The following is a 22361-nucleotide window of genomic DNA, read 5'->3' as shown; positions in this document are numbered from 1 at the left end:
CATCATTGTAAACAATATTATCTTATTCAAAGAGATTGAAATTCCCCTTTTCGATCTTGTTACTTCGTATGCCGGCGCTCCATTGGCACGCAAGTCAGACGATTTACAGTCTTCGGACTTTTTTTTCGCGTGGAGCACCCCAGGTCTGCGGACTTTTTAATCCGCAGACCAGGCTCGTTGGATTTCAAACATGTTTGATATTTTACTCGCCGAGCCGCTGAAATTCGTACGTTCACCACGCTTTACCGTCACATTATTTATATCTATGCCGACGGACGACAGCGCCATCATTATTTTACTGTCATTCAAAGTGTTCGGACATCTCACATCGATAACAACAATGGTAGATCTACGAGTGCATTCGAAAAGTTTCTTGGAAGATTTTATTAGTTGTTTTAAAGACAACCCATCGTTGTGGAAGACGACCAGCCCACTATATAAGAATCGTGATGCCAAGTCCTTGGCGTATGCGGAACTTTTGGAGATTTTAATCAAGGTGGAGCCGCAGGCAAGGGTCGACGATGTTAAAAAGAAAATACAGACATTGAGGTCGGGTTACAGAAAGGAGAGAAATAAAGTAAGGACATCATATCGAAGCGGAGCCGGCACAGACGCAGTTTATCTACCCAAACTGTGGTACTATAAAAATTTGGAGTTCTTGAACGACCAAATGGAAGGTACGTAGGAATGCTTTAAAGCTATTTATTATACACGTGCAGATTATGAAATTGTCGTACCTAGCTCTGAAAGTGACATCGCATTAGATTAGCTACTATTAAGCAATTAAAACATACAGCTATGAATCATTTCTAGTCACAATAAAATTTCTTATTCTTTGCCGAGGTAGGTAATAAATAATAATAATATATAGGTACGAGGGAATGCTTTAAAGCTATTTATTATACACGTGCAGACTATGACATTGTCGTATCTCTGAAAGTGACATCGCATTAGATTAGCTACTATTAAGCAATTAAAACATACAGCTATGAATCATTTCTAGTCACAATAAAATTATTTATTCTTTGCTGAGGTAGGTAAGAAATAATAATATATAGGTACGATCATGGCGGTGGAAGCGCGGCTTATTGAGTCGTGGTCGGGTCCCAGGTTCAAATCCTGGGTCTGACAAGTACACATTGAATTTCAATTTGTGTATGAGTCAGAGTATGGACCTAATATGTTGAGCAAGTGGCTGACATCCATTTCTCGTAAAAACAAAATCTGTCAATACAAACCTCCACTCCGTGGAGGTCCATATTATGATCGGACATGGTCGAAAGAAGAAGAAAAGAAATGATCATAAAATCAAAAATCGCTCGAGTTAGGTTCCTTCAGAGACAATCAATAAATCGTCAATCATCAATCAAAATTAATGGTACAGTTTGGTTATGAGGAATACAGCGGAAAACACATATTGAAAATACCCGATATACTGGATTACACCAATTATACCAATATCAATATTAACCGTATGAAGGAATGGGTACTTAGGGGAGAAATAATAAAAAACAAGTTTGAGTATTATGTTGTATTTTAACAATTTACATTTTGTTTTACAGAATCGAGCTCAATATCCAGCATGGTGGACGATTTGGAAAACATGTCTCCTGATGAGAGTTACTCCAACTCGTTAAACAACGAAGATTGTATTGAGGTAAACCATTTTAACTAAATTGTTACATTGGTTTAATTTATCTATTGCTTATCATACTTTCTTGCCATGTGACAGCCCCGGTAGTATTAAAATATTTTTCGAAATCTCCTCGCGCTTTCTTAGCATTGGCAGTCGAGTTCCGATTAGTCGTTGCTTCCAAAGGCGCTAAGGTGTCCTGTGACCTCAGTCCGAGCTCTATTAAACCTGTCTCAGGATTTTCCCTATCAAGGTCATGAGAAGGAGTATAAGTATGTGTTGATTTGCGACGAAGAAAGTTGTGCAGCACACAGCAAGTTAATACAACTGTATTGATATTTTCAATTTTCATGTTTATTGGAGCTTGAAAAATGCGGAATCTAGCAGCTAAAATGCCAAAAACATTTTCTATAATTCGCCTGGCTCTGCATGTCCGATAATTATATAGGTATTCTTTTACTGTGATTTAATTGCCTTTGTGAATACGGCTTTATGAAATCGTTACGTAATGCAAAGGCTTTATCGCCAATATAAACAAATGGCAGTGCATCAGAATTAGCAGTAGGTTTTTTTGGTGCAGGTATTTTTAATCTGCCTTCGTCTAAACGTTTGAAAAAATCAGATTTTCTCAGTACGCCTCCATCAGAAATACGTCCATTTGTTCCAACATCAACATAAATAAATTCATAATTAGCATTTGCAATCGCCATCAAAACAATGCTGTGGAAATGTTTGTAATTATAAAAGTGGGAGCCGGCGCCTGCAGGTGGCACGATTGCAATGTGTTTCCCATCAACTGCGCCCAGGCAATTTGGAAATTGCCATTTACTATTAAATTCTTCTGCAATCGTCTCCATTTCTTCGTGCGTATCAGGGAACTGCAACAAAAAATAATCAACATTTTATTTACAGATAGAATATTCGCCTTCAACATCCACGTTGTCGACTACTCCAAGGTCGAATCTCAATAGAGCACCAGAACCCCCATCGTTCAAACGAAAAAAATCGAATGATAGCGCCAACAAAGTGTTAGAATTAATCACCGACAAACTAAGCAAGACTGAAGATGAATTTGATGTTTTTGGCAAAATGATGGCCATGAAACTACGATCGATGTCACAGGGACAAAGATTGCTGGCCGAGAAGCTGATGCATGAAGTTGCCTTTATGGGACAAAGTGACAAAATAATGCCAGCAACTACTGTTCATACTCAACCAGTTTATCGTATATTAAGCAAAAATGTACAAAAGCCGGTATAATAAATTAATGTTTTTTGTATGAATAAATATCTTGTAAAAATATTTGTTTTTTTGTTTGTTTTTATGCCTATAAACCTTAGCTTAAGCGATACAACAAATGGTAAGTATTTGAGCTATGTTAGCAAACCTATATTATTATGTGGCCTCATTTAGAAATCAAATTCCATGCTTGCTTTTCGAAGAATATGACTAGTATTACAATACATTCAACAGGAATAATTAAGCAGCTTGCTTACAGCCTATATGGAGAGTCCTGGCTAGGTACAGCATTCTAATGGTCTATTGAATATTTAGCATGTCAACGATGGCCTTATTTGTGACTATATATATACCTATCTCAAATGCATCTTGTCTGCCATTCTTATGATGTTGCCGTCTATGATTTATATAGGTAAAACAATCCACTAAACGTTCACTTTATAAGACCAACCAATGTCTACTTGTTAATGATATATTTGTAAATTTGCCCAACTTTATTAGATGACGTATAATATAATACACACCTTTAAATATTCTCCTTTCAAAACGTCAATGATGACTTGGCAAGTTTCGGGAATTATCTTGCCCAGAGTTTGTCTTCCAATCCCAGTTCTATAATGCAAGTCAGTGAATGTTCCGCCGGCAGCCAAAAATCGCAGGGTTGCACATAATCTATCATGAGGAGAAATAGCTTCCCTCATCATAGTATTTTTTTTTTTAATAAATGGGGAGACCAAATTATACAGTTCTGTGTATACATCCTCCGACATTCGCAAATAATTGCGGAAATCGCTCGGTTGCAAACGCAATTCTCGTATTAAATTTGTGTGGGATAATGTCGTTCGTTTCCTTATCCAATGTTTCACCCAGTATTTGTGTACCCTTTGCTTCGTTATTACATTATCTGCCACCCAATAACCCAAAAAACATAAAACGTCGGTATCATTTAACGCCATCACGATTTAACTGTCAGATATACGTATATTATCTATGCTGTCAAAGTCGACTGTTTTACTCGTCAAATTAATTATATACTCGTTTCGTTGAACGTCTGTTGGCCAGTAGCAGAACGTAGAAAAATCTGAAGACTTATTGTCGTCGGACTTTTGGCTCGCCAATGGAGCGCTGGCAGTAGAATAATCTATTTTTGATTATTTTCTTGTAACTAGCAACACTTTAAAACAATACGCAAAATGGCCGCTGTGTATGGCGATGCAAAATGGCGAATCGATTTTTGTGTCATTTTGTGTCAAAGAAACTATTCAGATTATAATCACAGTTTAGTGATAGCAAGTAGCACTTAATGTAAGTTGAATTTATTATAATATAAAATGAATGAAATTCATACATATGTAGTGTTATTCTAATTGTAGTGTTTCATTATAATATTTTAAATTTATATTATATGTTTTTGTAAGCTCTGTTAAAATGTGACAGGAGTTGGTATGTTGGTACCTGCCTACTAAATTACTTGTTCATTGATATTTATATTGTTTAGCGACGTATTTACACAATATATATAGCATATATATAATTATTTATATATTTAGTGCACGATATAGTAATTGAAATACAGTACAAACTAATAAATTATATTAAATTGTCTGTGGGACTTGAAGCCGGCGTTAATATGGACATGAAGACGGAACCAGTCGATCATATTAAGCAAGAATCTGAAGAAAAGTGCTATCATGACCTACGGAACAGTCTCCATGACGAATTACCAACGGAGACACCATGTATAAAGCAAAAATACGAAATCACAAGTCGACAATACGAAGTAAGGTTATGTTTTTTTTTGACATATTAGTTAATACGTCATTTCACTACGATTACAATAGACGATGTTACATACATTTCGATGCATCATTATCACACACTAATAAATTAGGTTGGGGTAGATAAGGTTAGGTTAGGTTGGGTTTCTTCTTAAAAGAAAGTTTTAAAAGGTCATGCTGTCATTGGCCGTATTTTACATAACTCAGATAGTTCGCCATATGGTCCAGATGTCTTTTTTTAAAAATATATGAATTCAATTGACATTTTGATGAGTCCTAATTGAAATTTTCTTAAGAGCGTCTTCAGTGAAACGGAAAATAATTTTAAACAATAGGTGGGACGTAATTTTGCATGCGTTGCCAGTCGGAGAGCGAAAATCGACCTGTGATCAGGTCAATTTGTTTTGTGATGGCGTCGGAGGAATTAATTCTTAAATCGTGTAAAGATGACTAAAAAATGTTGTGTATTTACACGAAAAACAAAACATGTCAATGAATAATATATTATCATTATTACTTAAATAACAATAAACATAACATTAAATGGACGCATTTTGGATTTTTATGACAAATTATGTTTTTTTCGTCACGCGTCGTTTGCACAATCTGCGCGTCGCATAGTCACGATCGTTTTAGACCGTGCCTCAGCTGAAGTATAACCTTAATATAAGATGGATTTAAACCTCTCACTCAAAACAAATATGTTTGCTTCTTGTAGAAGGGACCGAAATCACGAGGCATCTCCAATATCGCTCATACTTAAAAGCTTCTTAGCATCGTCCGTAAGAAAGAGATGGCCGTATAGTATTGAGATAAAAACGTTTTTGGTAGTACAAAATTTTAATTACCTATTTTATTAAATTCAATCATCGATATTGAACGGTACCTATCAAATATCTGTCTAAATACCTATATTAAACTATCATTAGGTATTATCAGATATTTACTAGGTACAACGTAATACTTACGAGCAACTACCAGAATTTTACCTATATAAATTTTACGGTATGATTGTATTTCTAATTTATTTACCTTCCTACCTGTTTTCTTCTGTCTATCCCTTATAGTTATTCCGTAAATTTTTACTAAACTATTTTTAAGTGTATTATTTGATTTAAATACTATACAGCCAACTATTGCCGTTACAACATCTCACGGTATACTGTGATCCTACCAACTGCATACGTATAAATTACATAAGAAAACGTGCATTCTTTTTAACACTACAACATACCTAGAGGCCCAATGATAGTAGTGAAGTTTAACAGTAGTATATTTTAGTAATAGCAATGAAAAAATCACAAACACCCAGGATTTGTGGAAATCTCGTAAATATATTGTGCCCTGACCGGGTCGAGCCCGGAGCTCCAGGATTAAAGGCCAGCACCTTACGCACTGCACCACGAGAGCCGCCTATCCTACAATTCAAGTTTTGAATAGGCGGGATTCGCATTTGTCGAGACCTATGTGGAATTCTTTGAATCCTTTTTCAAATTAGCTTTAAATCGATCTCACGTTGATGTTTCTAATATTCACTAATATTGTTCTTTTCAGGTGGAAATTATACCCGATGAGTGTGTCAAGCCGGAACCCATAGATTTTAATGTAAAACACACATTGTTACATACCCCTCACTATCTTCCTCTGGGCCAAAGTTCAGACATCTCTTGCAACGGGCAGGTTGGTTACCATTGTCATTTCGTTTAATTTTGTTTTTATATCACTATGTTTAATAAGAAAACAAAAAATGTGATTCTTCTGTCCTATCCATGAGTCAAGTGGAGACGTAAACCGTTGTGGGGAAACAAGTGTTATTCGATCAGTCTTATGAGTCGTGAACCAGTGGCAAAGGGTGGAGGTAGGCTGTTAAGATCCGCCATAAATAGTGCACACTAAAGCTTGTCAGTCATACGTTTTTGTTTTCATTGAAATAAGACTACAATTTACAGATGGTGTTGATTAGTTTTTAAAATTCAATTAAACCCTGCGAAACCATGCCATAATAGTCAAAAATTATGCAATTAAAATATCATACATAACTTTGGATATTTTTAGACATAATAATATTTTTTCTATTATAGTTTGGATCAGGCAGGGCTTAATGAATTTAAATAATGAACTATCGTATAATAATATGTAATTATGACGTATTATTAGTCCCAACGAAAACAAGTATGAATGAAAAAGTGTGCACAATTTAGTCGTATCGCCCAAAGTACACAAAAACTATTGTGGTTTGGTTTAGGCAGATACAAAATATAGAATATTACAGTTATTTATTTAACAAATTAAAAAAAAAACAATTATTTTCTAATTATTTTTTTTATTCTTTTGAAATTTGAATCATTTTATAAACAACGATTTCACCTTTCGGCATCTTCATGCACTATCTTTTAATAAATACATGTAGATGCTTTTTTAACACTACATCAAGTCAGGAGGTCCAATGACAGTAGTGTAGTAACATAAGTGTAATAATCATACAAACTCAGGCTTTGAAAAAGTCGCGTCAATGTAGTGTGACCTAACCCTTAGCCCCAGTATAAGAAGCCAATGCTGCATTAACCAACGGCAAATGCACACTGACAGAATACAGTTAACACTTGTTTATTTATAAAATTAATACATTAAAAGAATGTCAAAATATTAATTTGTTATTTAAACGAAATTTAGATACTTATTCCATGGTGATTGCGAACATTGCCTGAAGATGCCGAAAGACGAAATTCAGGTCACATAAAATGACCCGAATAAAGTATAAAACTTAATTGAATTAGAATTTAGAAGCAGTTATTGTATTAATTTTTTAATGTTCTTTTATAGGTTAAAGTTGAACCAAATGTTCTATTCGATAACGAAATAGACCACTCATGTGAAAGCAGCTTCCTTTGTGAAACATCCCTTAATTTAAACGGAGAGTCAAGTGAAAGCTCTGCCATTGGCTGTAGCAGTCAAGTAAGTATTTTTTTTTCAGATACACCGTACCTAGGTATATAGTTTTTGAGATTTTATAGAGATTTAGAAGTCCATGCCTATCCAATAGTCAACCGATTGATATAATATTTTATAATATAGCTAAGGTGATTCTATCATCATCATCAGCTGGAGTCGATCCATTGCTAGATGAAGACCTCCCCAAGCTACATTAAATCTTCTCGGTCACTTTTTCTTCACTATCACGTACAAATCCACCGAATTTTATTAATTTGTCTATTCAGCGGGTTTCAGGCCACCACTGTATTACAGCAGTTGCACAGCGGTTCTTCACTCGCCGAATGACATATCTTGTCTATTGCCAGACGACATATAATATTACACGTACCCTTGTCTACTTTTTATTCTTTTGGTTTCTTTTATGGTTTTTGCGGGTTATGTCCAACTTGCACATTTCCATACAACGTTGCTCTACTCTTAATTTTTGTATTTCTCTTACATTGAGAGTATATATTTCACACGCATACATGGTAACTGATAATACACATTTGTTGAACACTTTACGCTTAAAACACAATGGAAGATACTATTGAGATGCTCAAATGTTATACTTTTTATGACTTAAAACTGTAACTGCAATTACCCCTTTCCATTTAGATACAAAAGCTTGTTCGACTGACTTGAATGGACTTTTCTTTCGTTGCACATTTTATAATAATCAAGATAATCAATAACGAACACTACCGTCGTAATTTTCAATGTTGTGCCACGGCCCGAAAGTTGACCTTGACAGGTATCCTTATGATTAATTTGAAAACGACTTTTAACTAATCTGTTTAGGTAAATAAACATCTTAATTTAATGTTTCCCTATACATGTCGTTCCTGATGTATCTGGGGGTGTAAGGATACAACATGTACTATGTTTAGCAGAAGGTTGCTTCTGGCGCATGTGTGTGACAAGGGATTTCGGCAATTAAGGAAACACTCGTTTGTCGTTTAGTAGGACTTGTATTTAGTCACATAGTTACATATTATTGATAACAGATATATACTTTGTTTATCAAGTCTCACACAATACATTTACGTGTAATATTTTGGTGGACAGGAGCGTCATCGTAACTTTGTCTAACGGAAGAGGGTTATTAGTGAATTGTCGTTCGGGCGTATCCGTTTGTACTGTTGTCTATGCCCCAGACATGAGCATCGTCAACAGTATGACAGTTGCTGAGTTCAATAAATCTCTACATCGCCTCCAATATTATCCATCTAAATCCACCCTCGATTGACGCGTTGGACAAGACTATAATTAGGCAAAACATTCTTGTATAAACTATAATACAGTATGGATTTTGTATCCAGGAGCCTTATGTTATAACTTGTGACATGAAGTCACCCGACGACATGACGTAATTGTGACGTAACCTCAATACACGCATCGAGGCGAGCCGCCCAAGCACACGGCTCACCATAGATATGATTATGCTGAAACACCTTTTTGTGTATGGGGACAATGAATAACGCCAGTATTTGAGTAGCGTTAATTTCTCGAATGCTATTACCACTCCGGTAGTACGTCACAATGACGTCATATGACGTCATGTCGACCGGGCGACTTCAATTCGCAAGTTACAACATAAGGCCCCACCTTTTACAATGGATTCTGTTCGCCATACGCTGTGGATGATAGCTATTTAAAATTATTTTGCATTTTTTATATGTGTTTTGATTTACAGGAGATACCACTAATCTTGAAACGTGAAGAAAAAACAGGTTCAAATGATATCCAACGCATTGGTTTATCTGTAGGAAAATCCAAAAGATATCAAATCAACAACATGGAATTAGGCCAATCTCAGTACGTATCGCCAAAAATAGTACTTGCACCTGGGAAAGAAGTTTGTCTGAAGTTAAATAGAGCTTCATTTTATGACAAAAATTATGTATGTGACGTTTGCTTCGGGTTTTTCTCATCTGAAAACACCCTAAAAGACCACAAGGTTATACACATATCTTCGTGTCGTGATGATAAAAATAAATGTGACGTGAAACAATTCGTTTGCAACGAATGCGACTATGCAACAACAAAATTTTCTTATCTGAGTATACATAAATTGGTTCACAGTACCGAAAAACCGTTTAAATGCACAATTTGTGAGTATAGTTGTAAAAAATCTGCCAACCTTAGGAGACATATTAAAATTATTCATAGTGGGGAAACCCCATTTGAATGTACTTCGTGTGATTACAAATGTAAAAACTCTGCACATTTAAACAGACATTTTAAAATGACACATATCGGTGACAAATCTTTTAAATGTAATATTTGTGAGTATGAATGTAAAGAGGCCCGTGTTCTAAAGATACATAAAAGTGTGGAGCACACCGGAGAAGCGCCTTTCAAATGCAATTTGTGCGATTTTCAGTGCAAGAAATCGAGTAACTTGAAGAGACATAAAATGGTACATGATGGTGGGAAACCATACGCATGCGATCTGTGTGATTACAAATGTAAACAATCTAATCATTTAAAGACACATAAGATGGTTCATAGCGGAGAAAAGCCTTACCAATGCGATGTATGCGAATACAAATGTAATCAATCCAGTAGTTTAAAAGCGCACAAAATGGTGCATACTGGTGAAAAGCCATTCAAGTGCAGTTTATGTAAATACAGATGTACGGAATCCAGTAGTTTAAAGAAACATATAATGGTTCATAGTGACGAAAAACCTTTTAAATGTAATTTGTGTGATTTTAAATGTAAGCAATATGGTGGGTTAAATAAACATAAAGTGATTCATAGCGGCGAAAAACCGTTTGAGTGCGATGTATGTGATTTCAAATGTAAAAACTCCAGTAACTTAAATAAGCATAAAAAAGGTCATGGCGGTCAAAAACCGTCAAAGACGTTGAAGACAGCAGTAGAAGGACATTTTCTTTCGTCATTTTTGTATTAAACGCAATTGTGTGACTATTAACAAACTGTCAAATTTTAGAACTTTGATACATGTGTGTGAATAATAAAGTAACTTACACTTATTGCCGTACTGTATTAATAAAACTAACACACGCGGTATATAGACTCACTAAAACCTACTGGATCAACGAAAACTTATGATTCCAGAAGAGTGTAGGGAGTTGGGGAGGCCTCCATCCTGCAGTGGATCGATTGTGACTAATGATAATGTCCATGTATTCTGCATGCCGTCAGAGAGTGCAATACTCCGTACCCTTATGTCAGACCTCATGGATTACATCGCGCTGGTCGACCTTTCTACTCCTGCAGCGGTGCTATTAAAGCAATCTTCACGCTGTTGTTCCTACACACCGGCAAGTACGTCACGTGGCGATGTGATAAGGGTATGGGGCGATCTGGTGCTTGTCCTATGCTCCAATACTCGAGAGTAAGAGCCTGCAGTTTTTATATAGATCCATAATAAAGTATTTTATTGGGACTTTAACAATATGACAATTAGATTAAGGTAGGAGAGGTTGTTGTAAAGTTATTTAAAGTATAACAAAACATTCGTCTTGCAAAACTACAATTTTAATATAAAATACTCAATAGATCATTAAAAATTCTTGAGTCTTGAGGGTATAATGATTATATTTTGACACTCTTCGTTAATAGGCGCGTACTGACTGAGCGAGCAGCCTCAAGCATTTATTTGCTTCGCAAAAATCGCAACAATATTAATGTCACGCAAGGCAGCCGCGCGCAGCACCTTTGAGGATCGATAAACCGATAATGATTGGATCGGCTGTGGCAACGCTTGGGCGAGGCGGCACGTGCGTTTACCTCGGGCGAGTCGCGTGCTGACTGACTGAGCATTTTGCCTCGCGAGGCTTTTACGCATATTATCTATAGCGAAGCTGCCTCGCGACCACGCAAGGCTACTCGCTCAGTCAGTACGCGCCTATTGGTGCATGGCACGCCTGACAGATCACTGGAACCCTTTGAAATAGTAAATTAACATATTCGATCCTAAGCACAGTATATGGTACTCCACCAGAGTGGAGGTTATGTTAGTAGACATGAAAAGTAATTTTTTCCCATTTTCCCATTCCATTGGGTCTTTGCACTGGATCACACATTCGGCAAAAACAACGTAAATTTTTGATTAGTAGTGTGTTCGACCCCCCCACCCATAGTTTTTATACAAAAATGCCCATACTTACTACATGTCCGGAAACTTGTACGTATGCAGTTCGCCGTATCACACTTCACCGTAAAATGTTGTATCGGAAACATATGGCCATCCAACCTCTTTGGGTATTATAGTACTGACATAAAATGCATGTCTAAATAAAATAGGTTCTTGTCGGTTTACACTTTACAGGAAGCCAGCAGCAAACAAATTTAAAAAAAACCCGATATACTAAATTATTTGCCAGGTAAGGTTAGTATTGTTGTTTTAATTTAATAAAACCAATTTTTGTAGTGTTTATTCCACTTTTGATCAATAAATTAGGACCGGTTTCGTCTCAGTCTCCTCCGCCTCAGAGGGACATTTTCAACTGAGGCGAAACCGATCCTAATTTATTGATTAAAAGTGGAATAAGTACTACAAAAAATGCGTTTTATTCAATTAAAACAACAATACAATGCAGTTCCACCGTGAATTGACAGTTAACATAAAAAGGTAAGGTTAGGTTTTGATTCTTGAATTCTGCCAAAATCAGATATGAAAATTGAATTAATGTTCATATTGAATCTAATAAAATTGGAGACCGTATAGTATACGGATATCTCTTTCCGATAAGAAAGCTCACGGTGAACTGTGTGACGGTGAAATGTTTTACGTACAATTTACATGTAACCTACGAACTAGGCCAAAAGTTGTGGTAAAAACTATGTCGCAAATAATATGATATCGTTGGGTATAATTAATTTGCTTGCTTTTAAAATTATCGCATGACAGATGGTGAAACATACAATGAACTCTATCAGAATATAAATAGGCATAAAATATAAAAACAAAAATATAATATTAAAATAATTCGATTATTAATTATTAATATTTTTAATCGATAGTTATTGCACTATTATGACATTCTAATATACAATTGTTTTTTTGATATTGTAACTTTTTACTATTCAATATTTTCTGTGCACGTAGAATACGATTAATGACAACTTCTTGAAGTCACGTTTTTAGATATTTAACAAAATATATATTTTTTTAAGTAAGCATCATAAGGATTTCAATCTGGTTCATAAAGATTGCCAGTCGCGTACACTACCAATTATTATTCACAATTATTAATTGCCTATATTGTATTCAATAATAATTTTAGATGTATTTAAAATCACACTATAGAAGAAGATAAAGGCAGCTGTATGCATTTTATTTTCAATAATAAAACAATATACTTCTATAATTAAAATTATTTCTTATTTATATGTAATATAGCGGCAATGGGTTGATGTAGGCTGTGGTGATCCAAAATAAATAGTGCACACTGACCATTGTCAGTCATACTTATTTGTTTTCATTAAACTACGAATACAATTATTTATGTATTGGAAATGGTGTTTAGTCAAATCCCGCATAAAGCACACCATAATAGACATCTTAGATACAATAATATTTTTTTAAACTGTTATGGTTTATAGTAATAATAATATAATATATTGTGAGAAAAATATTTAATGTTATATTCATTGTCAATATAATTAATTAATACTATTAAAATTTATTTATAACATGTTCGTTTAATTTTATTTTCCAGATATGACGTCTCACGATTTTGGCTATTTTTAGCCTCCTCCCCCATCGCCACATAACCTTTTACCCCCTGTTTATATTACGTCACATTTTTGACCCTCCCCTAAATGTTAAAAACTTTCTTTTTGAATATGTACTTATATATTCTTAAATTCCCGATCCCCAATATTGTGTTTTCAGATCCTTTAATTTTTTTGTTTACTTTGTGAAGTCACATTTTCTCTAACCCCCCCCCCTCTCCACCCTTCGTCACATTATATCAACCCCCCCTATAGACCCCAAAAAAAACGTAGGTATTCGTGTAATTGTATTGTGGAAACTGTTCATTCTATCTGCTGATTATATCGACTTGAGGAAAGGGAAAGTAGGAAGGGGAAAAAGGCATAATCCACACAAATTAAATTTTACAGGAGTCACAAAAACGTTTTTGTTATGTTTTTCGGTCAAAGTTAAAATACAAAATAAACATAACCCTAAAATGCATGATAATTGATAATTTGACACAATCACTGCCAACCTTTTAATTACCACATTTAAATAACACGTTAATTATATATAATGGCCAACGACTCCAAGCGTGCCAGTCGCGGTGTTAGCACTAAACGAGTTTTAATGTGATATTAATTTATTGAGTTAATTAAAAGTCGTTTTTTCTACGTCACTTCTTTTTTTTCTTTAATTATTAGCTAAATTTAGATAATAAATCAGCATTCACAGCATATATCCTTTGGACACAACGTGTACTTATTTAGTCGTATACAATGTTATTATACAATAAAACCTAAGTTTTTTTTTTAATTAGGGTTACGCCTTTTTTCATTTCTAAGGTATATAAATAATTTTGAAAGGCATTTTTCATATAATTTTAATTACAATAATGTTATTATTCTTGTGCTCGTTAATGCCTTTTTTATTGATGTGTTTGAATAATAATTTCAACTTATTTATTTCATTTTTTTAACATATTGTGGACATTACAAATTATAAGTTTAAGACGTTCACAACATGACATTATTTAGAAACAAAGAAATATAAATATAACCGTAGTACATAAAAAAAGAGATATATAAATTAGATAGGTACAAAGAAGTACACCGGATGAGTTAAACAGACCCTATTTTAAGAATTTATAAAACAACGTCCACCTAAACTCATTATCACGTAGGTGGAATATATCAACACCCGAAGCAATTACGTTGAACATAGTTATCGCCCTCCCAATTGGCATTACCAGTGGCAGGTTGGTTCTGCACCTTGGGAGAATAAACAACTGATGGTAATGACTCATGTCTCTCCACATGCAAAATATAACATAGTTTGCAAGACTTGAGCATAATGAGTTTTTAACGATATCTATAAGTATGATGGTTGGTAAGTATTATAAAATATCACATTCAATCTGGAGGACCTGGAATAACATGCAATCATCTCTTTTTGAAAGGTACCTAACACCATGTTATTAATAAACAATGTTAAAAATATTATAATATACTTAATGGGAATTCACATCAGATATACCTACATCCTTGAAAAAAATACGACGATTGGCGGGACTTGAACCAGCATCCATTGAATTCCGGCAAATAATGTGGTTTACCAATTGAGCCATCTACGTCTTATGTGTCAATTACATTGAGCTTCTTTACGAGCTGTTTGTTGGCGAATTTATAATCTACCTGTAAAGTCGCCCAGTGTAATCATCGAACAAGCTAACATGTGTACAATGTAACGTTTAAGAAACTGAAAGTTCTTCAATTGTTATTATAAGATAAATACTTACCTACATACAAGACTGGTGCTCATATGTAATAACTGTACTTAAATGAGGATTAATGACTTAACCTTTATCGGACTTATAATTCTGGTTCTGCTCGTGCCGACCTCGTTCTCACCTCCACCTGCCTTTGCCACCTTCCGGTGTAGAGCATGAGATTCTCTTTATCAAAGGGAGTGGATACGGCCACTATTCGTAGCAGCTAAACCCACGCCGGGAAGCATCTCCCTTGGCGTGGATTCCCAGACTCATAAAGAGTCTGGAGTTAGGTTTGCATGTTTCATCTAACCTTTAGGTACCTCCGTCCAACAGGGTGGACGCCAGCAAGCTTTTCTTTGGGAGGGAAACAGGTGCAAAAGACCATGTGTTTGATGGGATTCTAGGTCGATAATTGAAAGAAGAATAAAGTTAGAACGCCGTGACGCGGCAACATTTAATGCAAGATATTGATCGAGTGATGAAAATACAAAGGTTTATGAAAAAGATAAATGGACGAAGACCCTCACATGAGACTCTTGAAGCTTAGTAAGATGCCATGTCTCACAGCCATACAGGAGCACAGGTAGCACGCGATAAACAAACGACGTTGGGTCCTCACCAGTGGCGCACCCTGGGGGGGGGGGGGGGGGCAGGGGGCCTTGCCCCCCCCCGAAAATATGAAAATCATCAGAATGACTTTACACATTGAAATTGAAAGCCAATAAACTATACCTTGGGCTTAGACAAACAACACAGCAAAAAATGATTTGTAATTCTCCAGCACCCTTTTTAGTAAAATTTCTTAGATTTAAATTTCTAATACAAAAATTTCGAAACACTAATGTCAGGTTTTTTTAGAAACCATTCCCCAATGAAATTCTCGGTGTCCACCCGAATTCCGGAGTGGTATAGGTTATGGCTGGGGAGGGTTGACAGGGCTCTAGCCTGGGGGCCCGGACTGTCAGGGGCCCGGCGTGTCGGGTTGACCAGATAAGTGAGATAAACACACATCATAAATTAGCTTTAACATGCGCCACTGGTCCTCACAGAATACAGCCTTGACCTCCATGTGACTCCAAATTGGTTGAATGCGCACCTGCCATACCCATGCGGATTCCAAACTAGGAGAATTACTAGAATATAGGAGTGAAAACGTCAAAAAATTGGAAACCACAAATTGGTGACTCCTTCAATAAAAAATATACAGCTATCTACCCACATCAAATTATAATAATCATGGGGTAGTACTAGGTAGCGATAGGTAGCAGCAGTAAATAATTAGGTATGTACTTGAAAATTCACTTGAAGTCGCTCCATTCCGATAGAAAGATTTTAAAAAGGAGATAAAAATAACTTTACAAATACAATTACTATTATTATTTGGTTTATAATTTATTTCATGAACCTATTATCGTTGATTGTTTTTCTTAGTTTATCTGTTTTTATGCATATTCACAAGTTCTTTCAAACAATCAGATTATAAAATACCTACTATACCTACATACTATTTATTTTTATATGTTAATATATTATTAATTTGACATCTTTATTGAATTAGATAGGTACACTGTATACTAAGAATTTTACTATAAATAAAATAGCTAATTTCTCTGACTAGGTGCTACATATAATATTATTTTTATGACAATACTGTTTAAGTATAACATAGGTAGCTACCTGCATCATTTATCTTCATTTAATAGAATGGCAATACAGACTCCACACTTCAATGGAAAATCCTGTACATAGTCGAAGCCAGTGTTTAAAAATGGATATTAAAACTGAACCAGGTATTTGCGATGAGAAAGAATCAAATGAACAATATCATAAAAACACTGGATACCGTTTTCACAATGAGATACAAACAGAAATGCCATATACAAAGCAAGAAAACGAACTCAAAAGTCGACAATACGAGGTAAGGTTATGTTTTTTGACATATTAGTTATACGTCATTTCCCTAGGTACGATTACAATATAGACGATGACGTTACATACATTTCGATGCATCATTATCACACACTAAGATTAGGTTAGGTTGGGTTGGGTTTGGTCTAAGAAAGTTATAAAACGTCATGCTGTCATTGGCGACACCAAAAATTATATAATTAAATTGTGCATTTATTTTGTAATAAATAATATACCTAATGTGTCAGCCAGGGGTCTCTAAGAGGCCAAAGGTTAGTACGACTTCAGTGGGTTATGCCTGATGCCAAATCAGGTGTGCTTCCATTTGAAATGCTGAGTGGTATGTCGACTATCTATGATAGCTCTGCCAACAAATCCCACCTCTAACCTCTCCGCGGGGGTCCCTACATAATGCAGCATGCTGTAGTGCAGTGGTGCCCACCCTTTAATCTATTGCGTCGTGGGTCCCAGGTCCGAATCCTAGATCTGGCAAGTACACAATATATTGTTTTTAAATTTGTGTATGAGTCACAGTATTGACCAAAGTCCATAGGTTAAGCAAGTGGCTGACGTCCATTTCACGTAAAAACTAAATATGTATATGTGGAGTATATATGTGGAGGATCCATAGATCGGACATGGTTATATGTGGGCTGATTCCTCAATTGGAAGAGCTTTATCCAGATAGTAAAATGGTGTTAGGTTCAAATTCCTCGTGGTCAAACTTATTTATAGGAATTTTTCTAATATCTATGTTTTCTTAGTTTTTAAAAATATATATAATATATTATTCAATATATCGTAGACCTATAATTTTTTGACCGTCGGTATTTTCAGATTTTTGCATTTTGTTATAATGGTTTTCCAATCAACGATATTTTTAAACACATTTGCGATGATATACTTTCCTAAAGAATTTTCTCTATCCGATATCTTCTGCAGACCCTTGCCTTGATGGATATAAAAGCCGAGACGAATTTACAGCTAGATGACTTCAAAGGGGAATCTGTTCAGGGTATAATTCGACCATTGAGCTATGAAGAACCACAAGCTGGATGTTCTCATTCAGAACATGTGCCACAAATTCAGGTACAGTTATATTTTTACAAACAATTCTTGTTTACTACTGTTACTACATATGATTGTCGGAATCATGGCCCCCACAAGGGGGAAGGGGCTGACAGGGCTCTAGCCTGAAGGCTTTGACAGTAAAAAAGTCGCCGGTGGGGCTATTTTGCTTCCAATAATATTATTATTAAAAATACAATTTTTAATTGTGTATCAATTCTCGACAACTCCATAATTCAATTGGATGTTCATATATATACAAAAAACACTAAATATACTTACACATTAATTTTACAGCATACACCATTTGGAAAACGCTACTGTAGAGCGTCACATTGCCTTTATACTTAGCGATAGGTAGGGGGTAATTCTAAGATATATCAGGGACACAGTCAACACTGTAAGAATGGCAGAGTTCTCATTTATACCTCGTATAAGTCGAAAAAAATACATAGCTCAAGGGGGGACATGCTCCGCGTAAGTCAAAATGGAGCTTTTATGTTATTTTTAAAGCATAATCCTGGACATTCATTAAACGTTGTAGATAATCTATTTATATAATTTTGAAGCCTTATTATCCTTGTCGACATAAATTATACTAATAGTTTTATAAATGCGTTTAAAAATTAATAAATGTAAAAAATCTTAACACCACTGCACATGGATGTACTGAAATATTACTATATTCTAAAACATTAGAGCGAGAAGTTTATAAGAATACTATTTTATGTAATAAAAATACTTTATGCAGACATCAAATGAATGAAATTAAAATAAATATGAAGGATAATAAGGCTTCAAAATTATATAAATAGATTATCTACAACGTTTAAGGAATGTCCAGGATCATGCTTTGAAAATACCATAAAAGATCCATTTTGACCTACGCGGAGCACGTGGGCCGTTAATAAAGATTTCTTCTAAATTGCAGACTGCAGTTTGTCAGTGTATTATGAAAGTACACAGAATGAGCTTATTAGAACCCCCATTTTAAGAATTGTATTTATTTTTATTTTGTCAACCAACTCTGTTGATGATAATATTTTATCATGTTTTGGTACTTGTAAGATTGTTTTGTCCTGCTTTTGCTAGATACATAAAATATTTTAGCAGAATACATACTAACTTAATTATTGTTTTTCAAAAGGTGCCACTACATTTGAATCACGAAAAGGTGACATCTTCTTATATTCCATACAAAGGTATGTATAGTGGTAAATACAACATTGGATTGCATCAATATCAATACATACCACTTGACATGGATATTCAGTCCGCACTGTCATATAATGATGACATTGACATTCAGAAACATGACATAAAAAAAGAAAAAGTGCTTACGCCAGCTGCTAAAGAAATCTGTCTGAAGTTGAGCAGAGTTTTGTTATATGATAATAATTTCGTATGTGATGTGTGCTTTATCGTTTGCCCATCTCAAAACATTCTTAATGAGCACAAAATAATGCACGTGTCTGAAAATGACAAAAACAATTATGTTGTTAAACACGTCGTTTGCAAGAAGTGCAACTATAGAGCAGCGAATAAAGCTATTTTGAAGAAGCATAAATTGATTCATATTGACTACAAACGTTGTAACTTGTGTGATTACAAATGTAAAGATTCCCGTGATTTGAAAAGACATACTTTGGTCCATACTGTAGAAAAGCCCTTTAAATGCACTATATGTGATTATAAATGTAAGCAATCTCTTAGTTTAAAAAGACATCAAGTGGTGCACAGTAATGAAAAGCGCGTTGAATGTCACCTATGTGATTTCAAACCTAAACACACTGCAAGCTTAAAAAGACATTTGAAGTTTCATTCAAAGGAAAAACTATATAAATGTAGTAAATGTGAATTTACATGTAAAGGCTCAGATAGTTTAAAAAAACATAAAATTGTCCATAGGGTTGAAAAACCATTCCAATGTACCATGTGCAATTACAAATGTAAATACTCTTCGCTTCTTAAAACACATTTGATGGTTCATAGTGGAGAAACGCCTTTTAAATGTAATTTATGTGACTTTAAATGTTATGCATCGGGTAACTTAAAAAGACATATGGATGCGCATAGCGGTGTAAAGCGGTATGCGTGTAGTTATTGTGATTATAAATGTTATGACCCTAGCCCTTTGAAAAATCATACATTAATTCATATCGGTGCAAAACTATTTCATTGTACTATATGTAACTACAAATGTATTAACTCAAGTAGGTTAAAAACACATGCATTAGTTCATAGCAGTGAAAAACCATTTCATTGTAATGTATGTGATGTCAAATGTAAAACATCCGCCAACTTAAAGAAACATGAAGCCATTCACACTGGAGAAGCTCCCTTTAAATGCGAGTATTGCGATTATAAATGTTATCAAGCTGGCCGTTTGAAGCAACACATAATGGCCCATATGAATTGATGAAAAACCAATTAATTGTAATATGTGTTTTTTATAAATCACAGGCTCTCAAACTTATTTCAACCACCGCCCACTTTGAGATTTAAAAAAAAATCTAGTACCCCCTATATTTTTTAACTTACCTTTTCATATTACCATCTGTTGCGTATCTTAAAAACAGTTATTACAAATATAATTTATAAACATGCATTATTCTATGGATGGGATAGATAGGGTGTGACCCATATCCTATTTCTGAGATGAAAGAATATGTAGGTAAGGGAGGTGTGATGGGTAGGTTACGAATGAACAGAAGGATTTATTGCATGATAAAGTAGCCCAAATTTATTATCCCTTAACAAACAAAAATACAAATTCAATTACAGTTCGTACAACGAGAAGTTTACAAATAATATTTACGAAGAATTGTATTTGCAATAAAAACTATTTAACGTCGAAGCGAGAAGCGTGTAGTTAGTTTGAATGATTTGAAGGTACTAGTTACTGTCGTATTGCGACATTTGTTTTTATATTAAAAGAAGACAAAGGAATATCAGAACTGGCGTGGGTTGACTGACCGCTGTAAGTTCCCACACCGTGGATTATTTCTTAGAAATTTGTCTGCGAAATTTGACTATGACACAAATGTTATCAATTAAATAATGGATTTCTCACTACAATGTAGGAAAAATGCACCATTTACTTGTTAATTCTTGTAATACAACAGATGAAATTTGCCACGTAAACATTCCTTCGGACTGCGGGAAATGTCTATGCGTCGGTTCGCACGATCGAGTTTACTGATCGTAAAAATTATATTGCTGTAAATTTTGGTTTGAAATACACTTTAAGATTAGTTATATGATGTACATATTTCTAGGTTTTTTTTTACTATGACTTAAATGCTATTGAAACGTTGCACGTTGTCTGCGGAACCTTCTTCCACCCTCAAATATTTCAATGAGAGGAAATAAAACTCATACTTAATGATATTTAGAAATATTTTTATAAACATTAAAAAAAAGCCCTGAATTTAAAATTTATCTAATGTGAAAGATGAATCTGATGTATTTCGACGAGTTTGTCAATATCAGGCTCGAATTCACTTAAAAACAGCCGTAAGTCACCGCGTTCAGTAACTCGCAGCCGATTTCTCTTTTTAGTTTGCAACGTTGCCACAGCACTAAATCCACGTTCATACAAGTATGACGATGGTAATGCTATCAGAAATCGTTGTACAACCGACAATAACCCAGGGTACAGTTGAGAGATTCCCTTCTGAGCCAAATTCTTGGTAGCCATTTTTTAAATTCTGCGTTTGTTGTCAGTTTTATAAGTTCATCTTTATGTTCTATAAGTTCTTCTTTCTATAATTTGTCTGCCGTCGCCCCTCTAGATTTCCTTAATGCCCCCTAATTTTCTTTAAGCCTTCTACTGCCCACCCGAAAGCCTCCATCGTCCACAAGGGGGCGTAATCGCCCACTTTGAGAAAACTGGTATAGATGTAGAGACTACGACTCCTTAAAGAGACATAAGATTATTGTTCACGGTGCTGAAAATCCTTATGTGATGTCAAATGAAATCAATTGAGTGATAAGTGAGCCAAGGATTTTGTTGATGACGTTAAAAATTTAATGAAAATTGATCATAGTAATTTGGTATCATCCTTGACCGGACCATCTCCCAAGTCACGTTCTCACGTGGAAATTTTGAACGTTCAACTGTTACCACTAAATGGAACCGACCAGGTAGCAGTTGCGAAGGGTAGTAAAAAAAATACTCGTCTATCTATTACATATTTTAAATTATGCAATTAAATCATACATAAGTTAAGGATATTTTATAAATAGAATAATATTTGTTATCTAATAAACCTAGTGTAATTAAGGCTATTTAATAAAAATAACAAATAGTATGTG

General features: G+C 34.8%; 2 protein-coding genes and 1 long non-coding RNA gene across 4 annotated transcripts; all 3 read left to right on the top strand.

The window, feature by feature from the left end:
- The first annotated feature begins 561 nt into the window (after positions 1-561).
- Positions 562-2928, top strand: LOC147076839 (uncharacterized). Its single transcript, XM_085941698.1, has 3 exons — positions 562-677; positions 1563-1657; positions 2546-2928. The coding sequence occupies exons 1-3, from the start codon at positions 671-673 to the stop codon at positions 2891-2893; spliced, it is 450 nt and encodes a 149-aa protein (XP_085797824.1). The 5' UTR covers positions 562-670; the 3' UTR covers positions 2894-2928.
- Positions 2929-4060: 1132 nt separating this feature from the next.
- Positions 4061-11529, top strand: LOC147076838 (uncharacterized). 2 transcript variants are annotated; one of them, XM_085941371.1, is made up of 5 exons: positions 4061-4177; positions 4492-4652; positions 6205-6330; positions 7474-7605; positions 9320-11529. In XM_085941371.1, exons 2-5 carry the CDS (start codon positions 4503-4505, stop codon positions 10541-10543), a joined length of 1632 nt encoding a protein of 543 aa, XP_085797497.1. In that variant the 5' UTR covers positions 4061-4177; positions 4492-4502; the 3' UTR covers positions 10544-11529. The 2 variants fall into 2 exon arrangements, with proteins under 2 accessions (XP_085797497.1, XP_085797498.1); XM_085941372.1 differs by lacking the exon at positions 4061-4177 and having other exon boundaries at positions 4373-4652.
- A 5248-nt stretch (positions 11530-16777) lies between these two features.
- On the top strand, positions 16778-21451 carry LOC147076837 (uncharacterized). The gene is made up of 3 exons (XR_015069713.1): positions 16778-16986; positions 17919-18065; positions 19192-21451. It is a non-coding gene; the product is annotated as an uncharacterized LOC147076837 (long non-coding RNA).
- The last annotated feature ends 910 nt before the right edge of the window (positions 21452-22361 follow it).

This window comes from Rhyacophila brunnea, unplaced genomic scaffold (genome assembly GCF_057557595.1).
Source record: "Rhyacophila brunnea isolate RB1 unplaced genomic scaffold, BYU_Rbru_1.0 scaffold_13, whole genome shotgun sequence".
Taxonomy (NCBI): Eukaryota; Metazoa; Arthropoda; class Insecta; order Trichoptera; family Rhyacophilidae; genus Rhyacophila; species Rhyacophila brunnea.
Note: the sequence above shows the minus strand (reverse complement) of the source record. Positions and strands in the feature narration are given on the sequence as shown.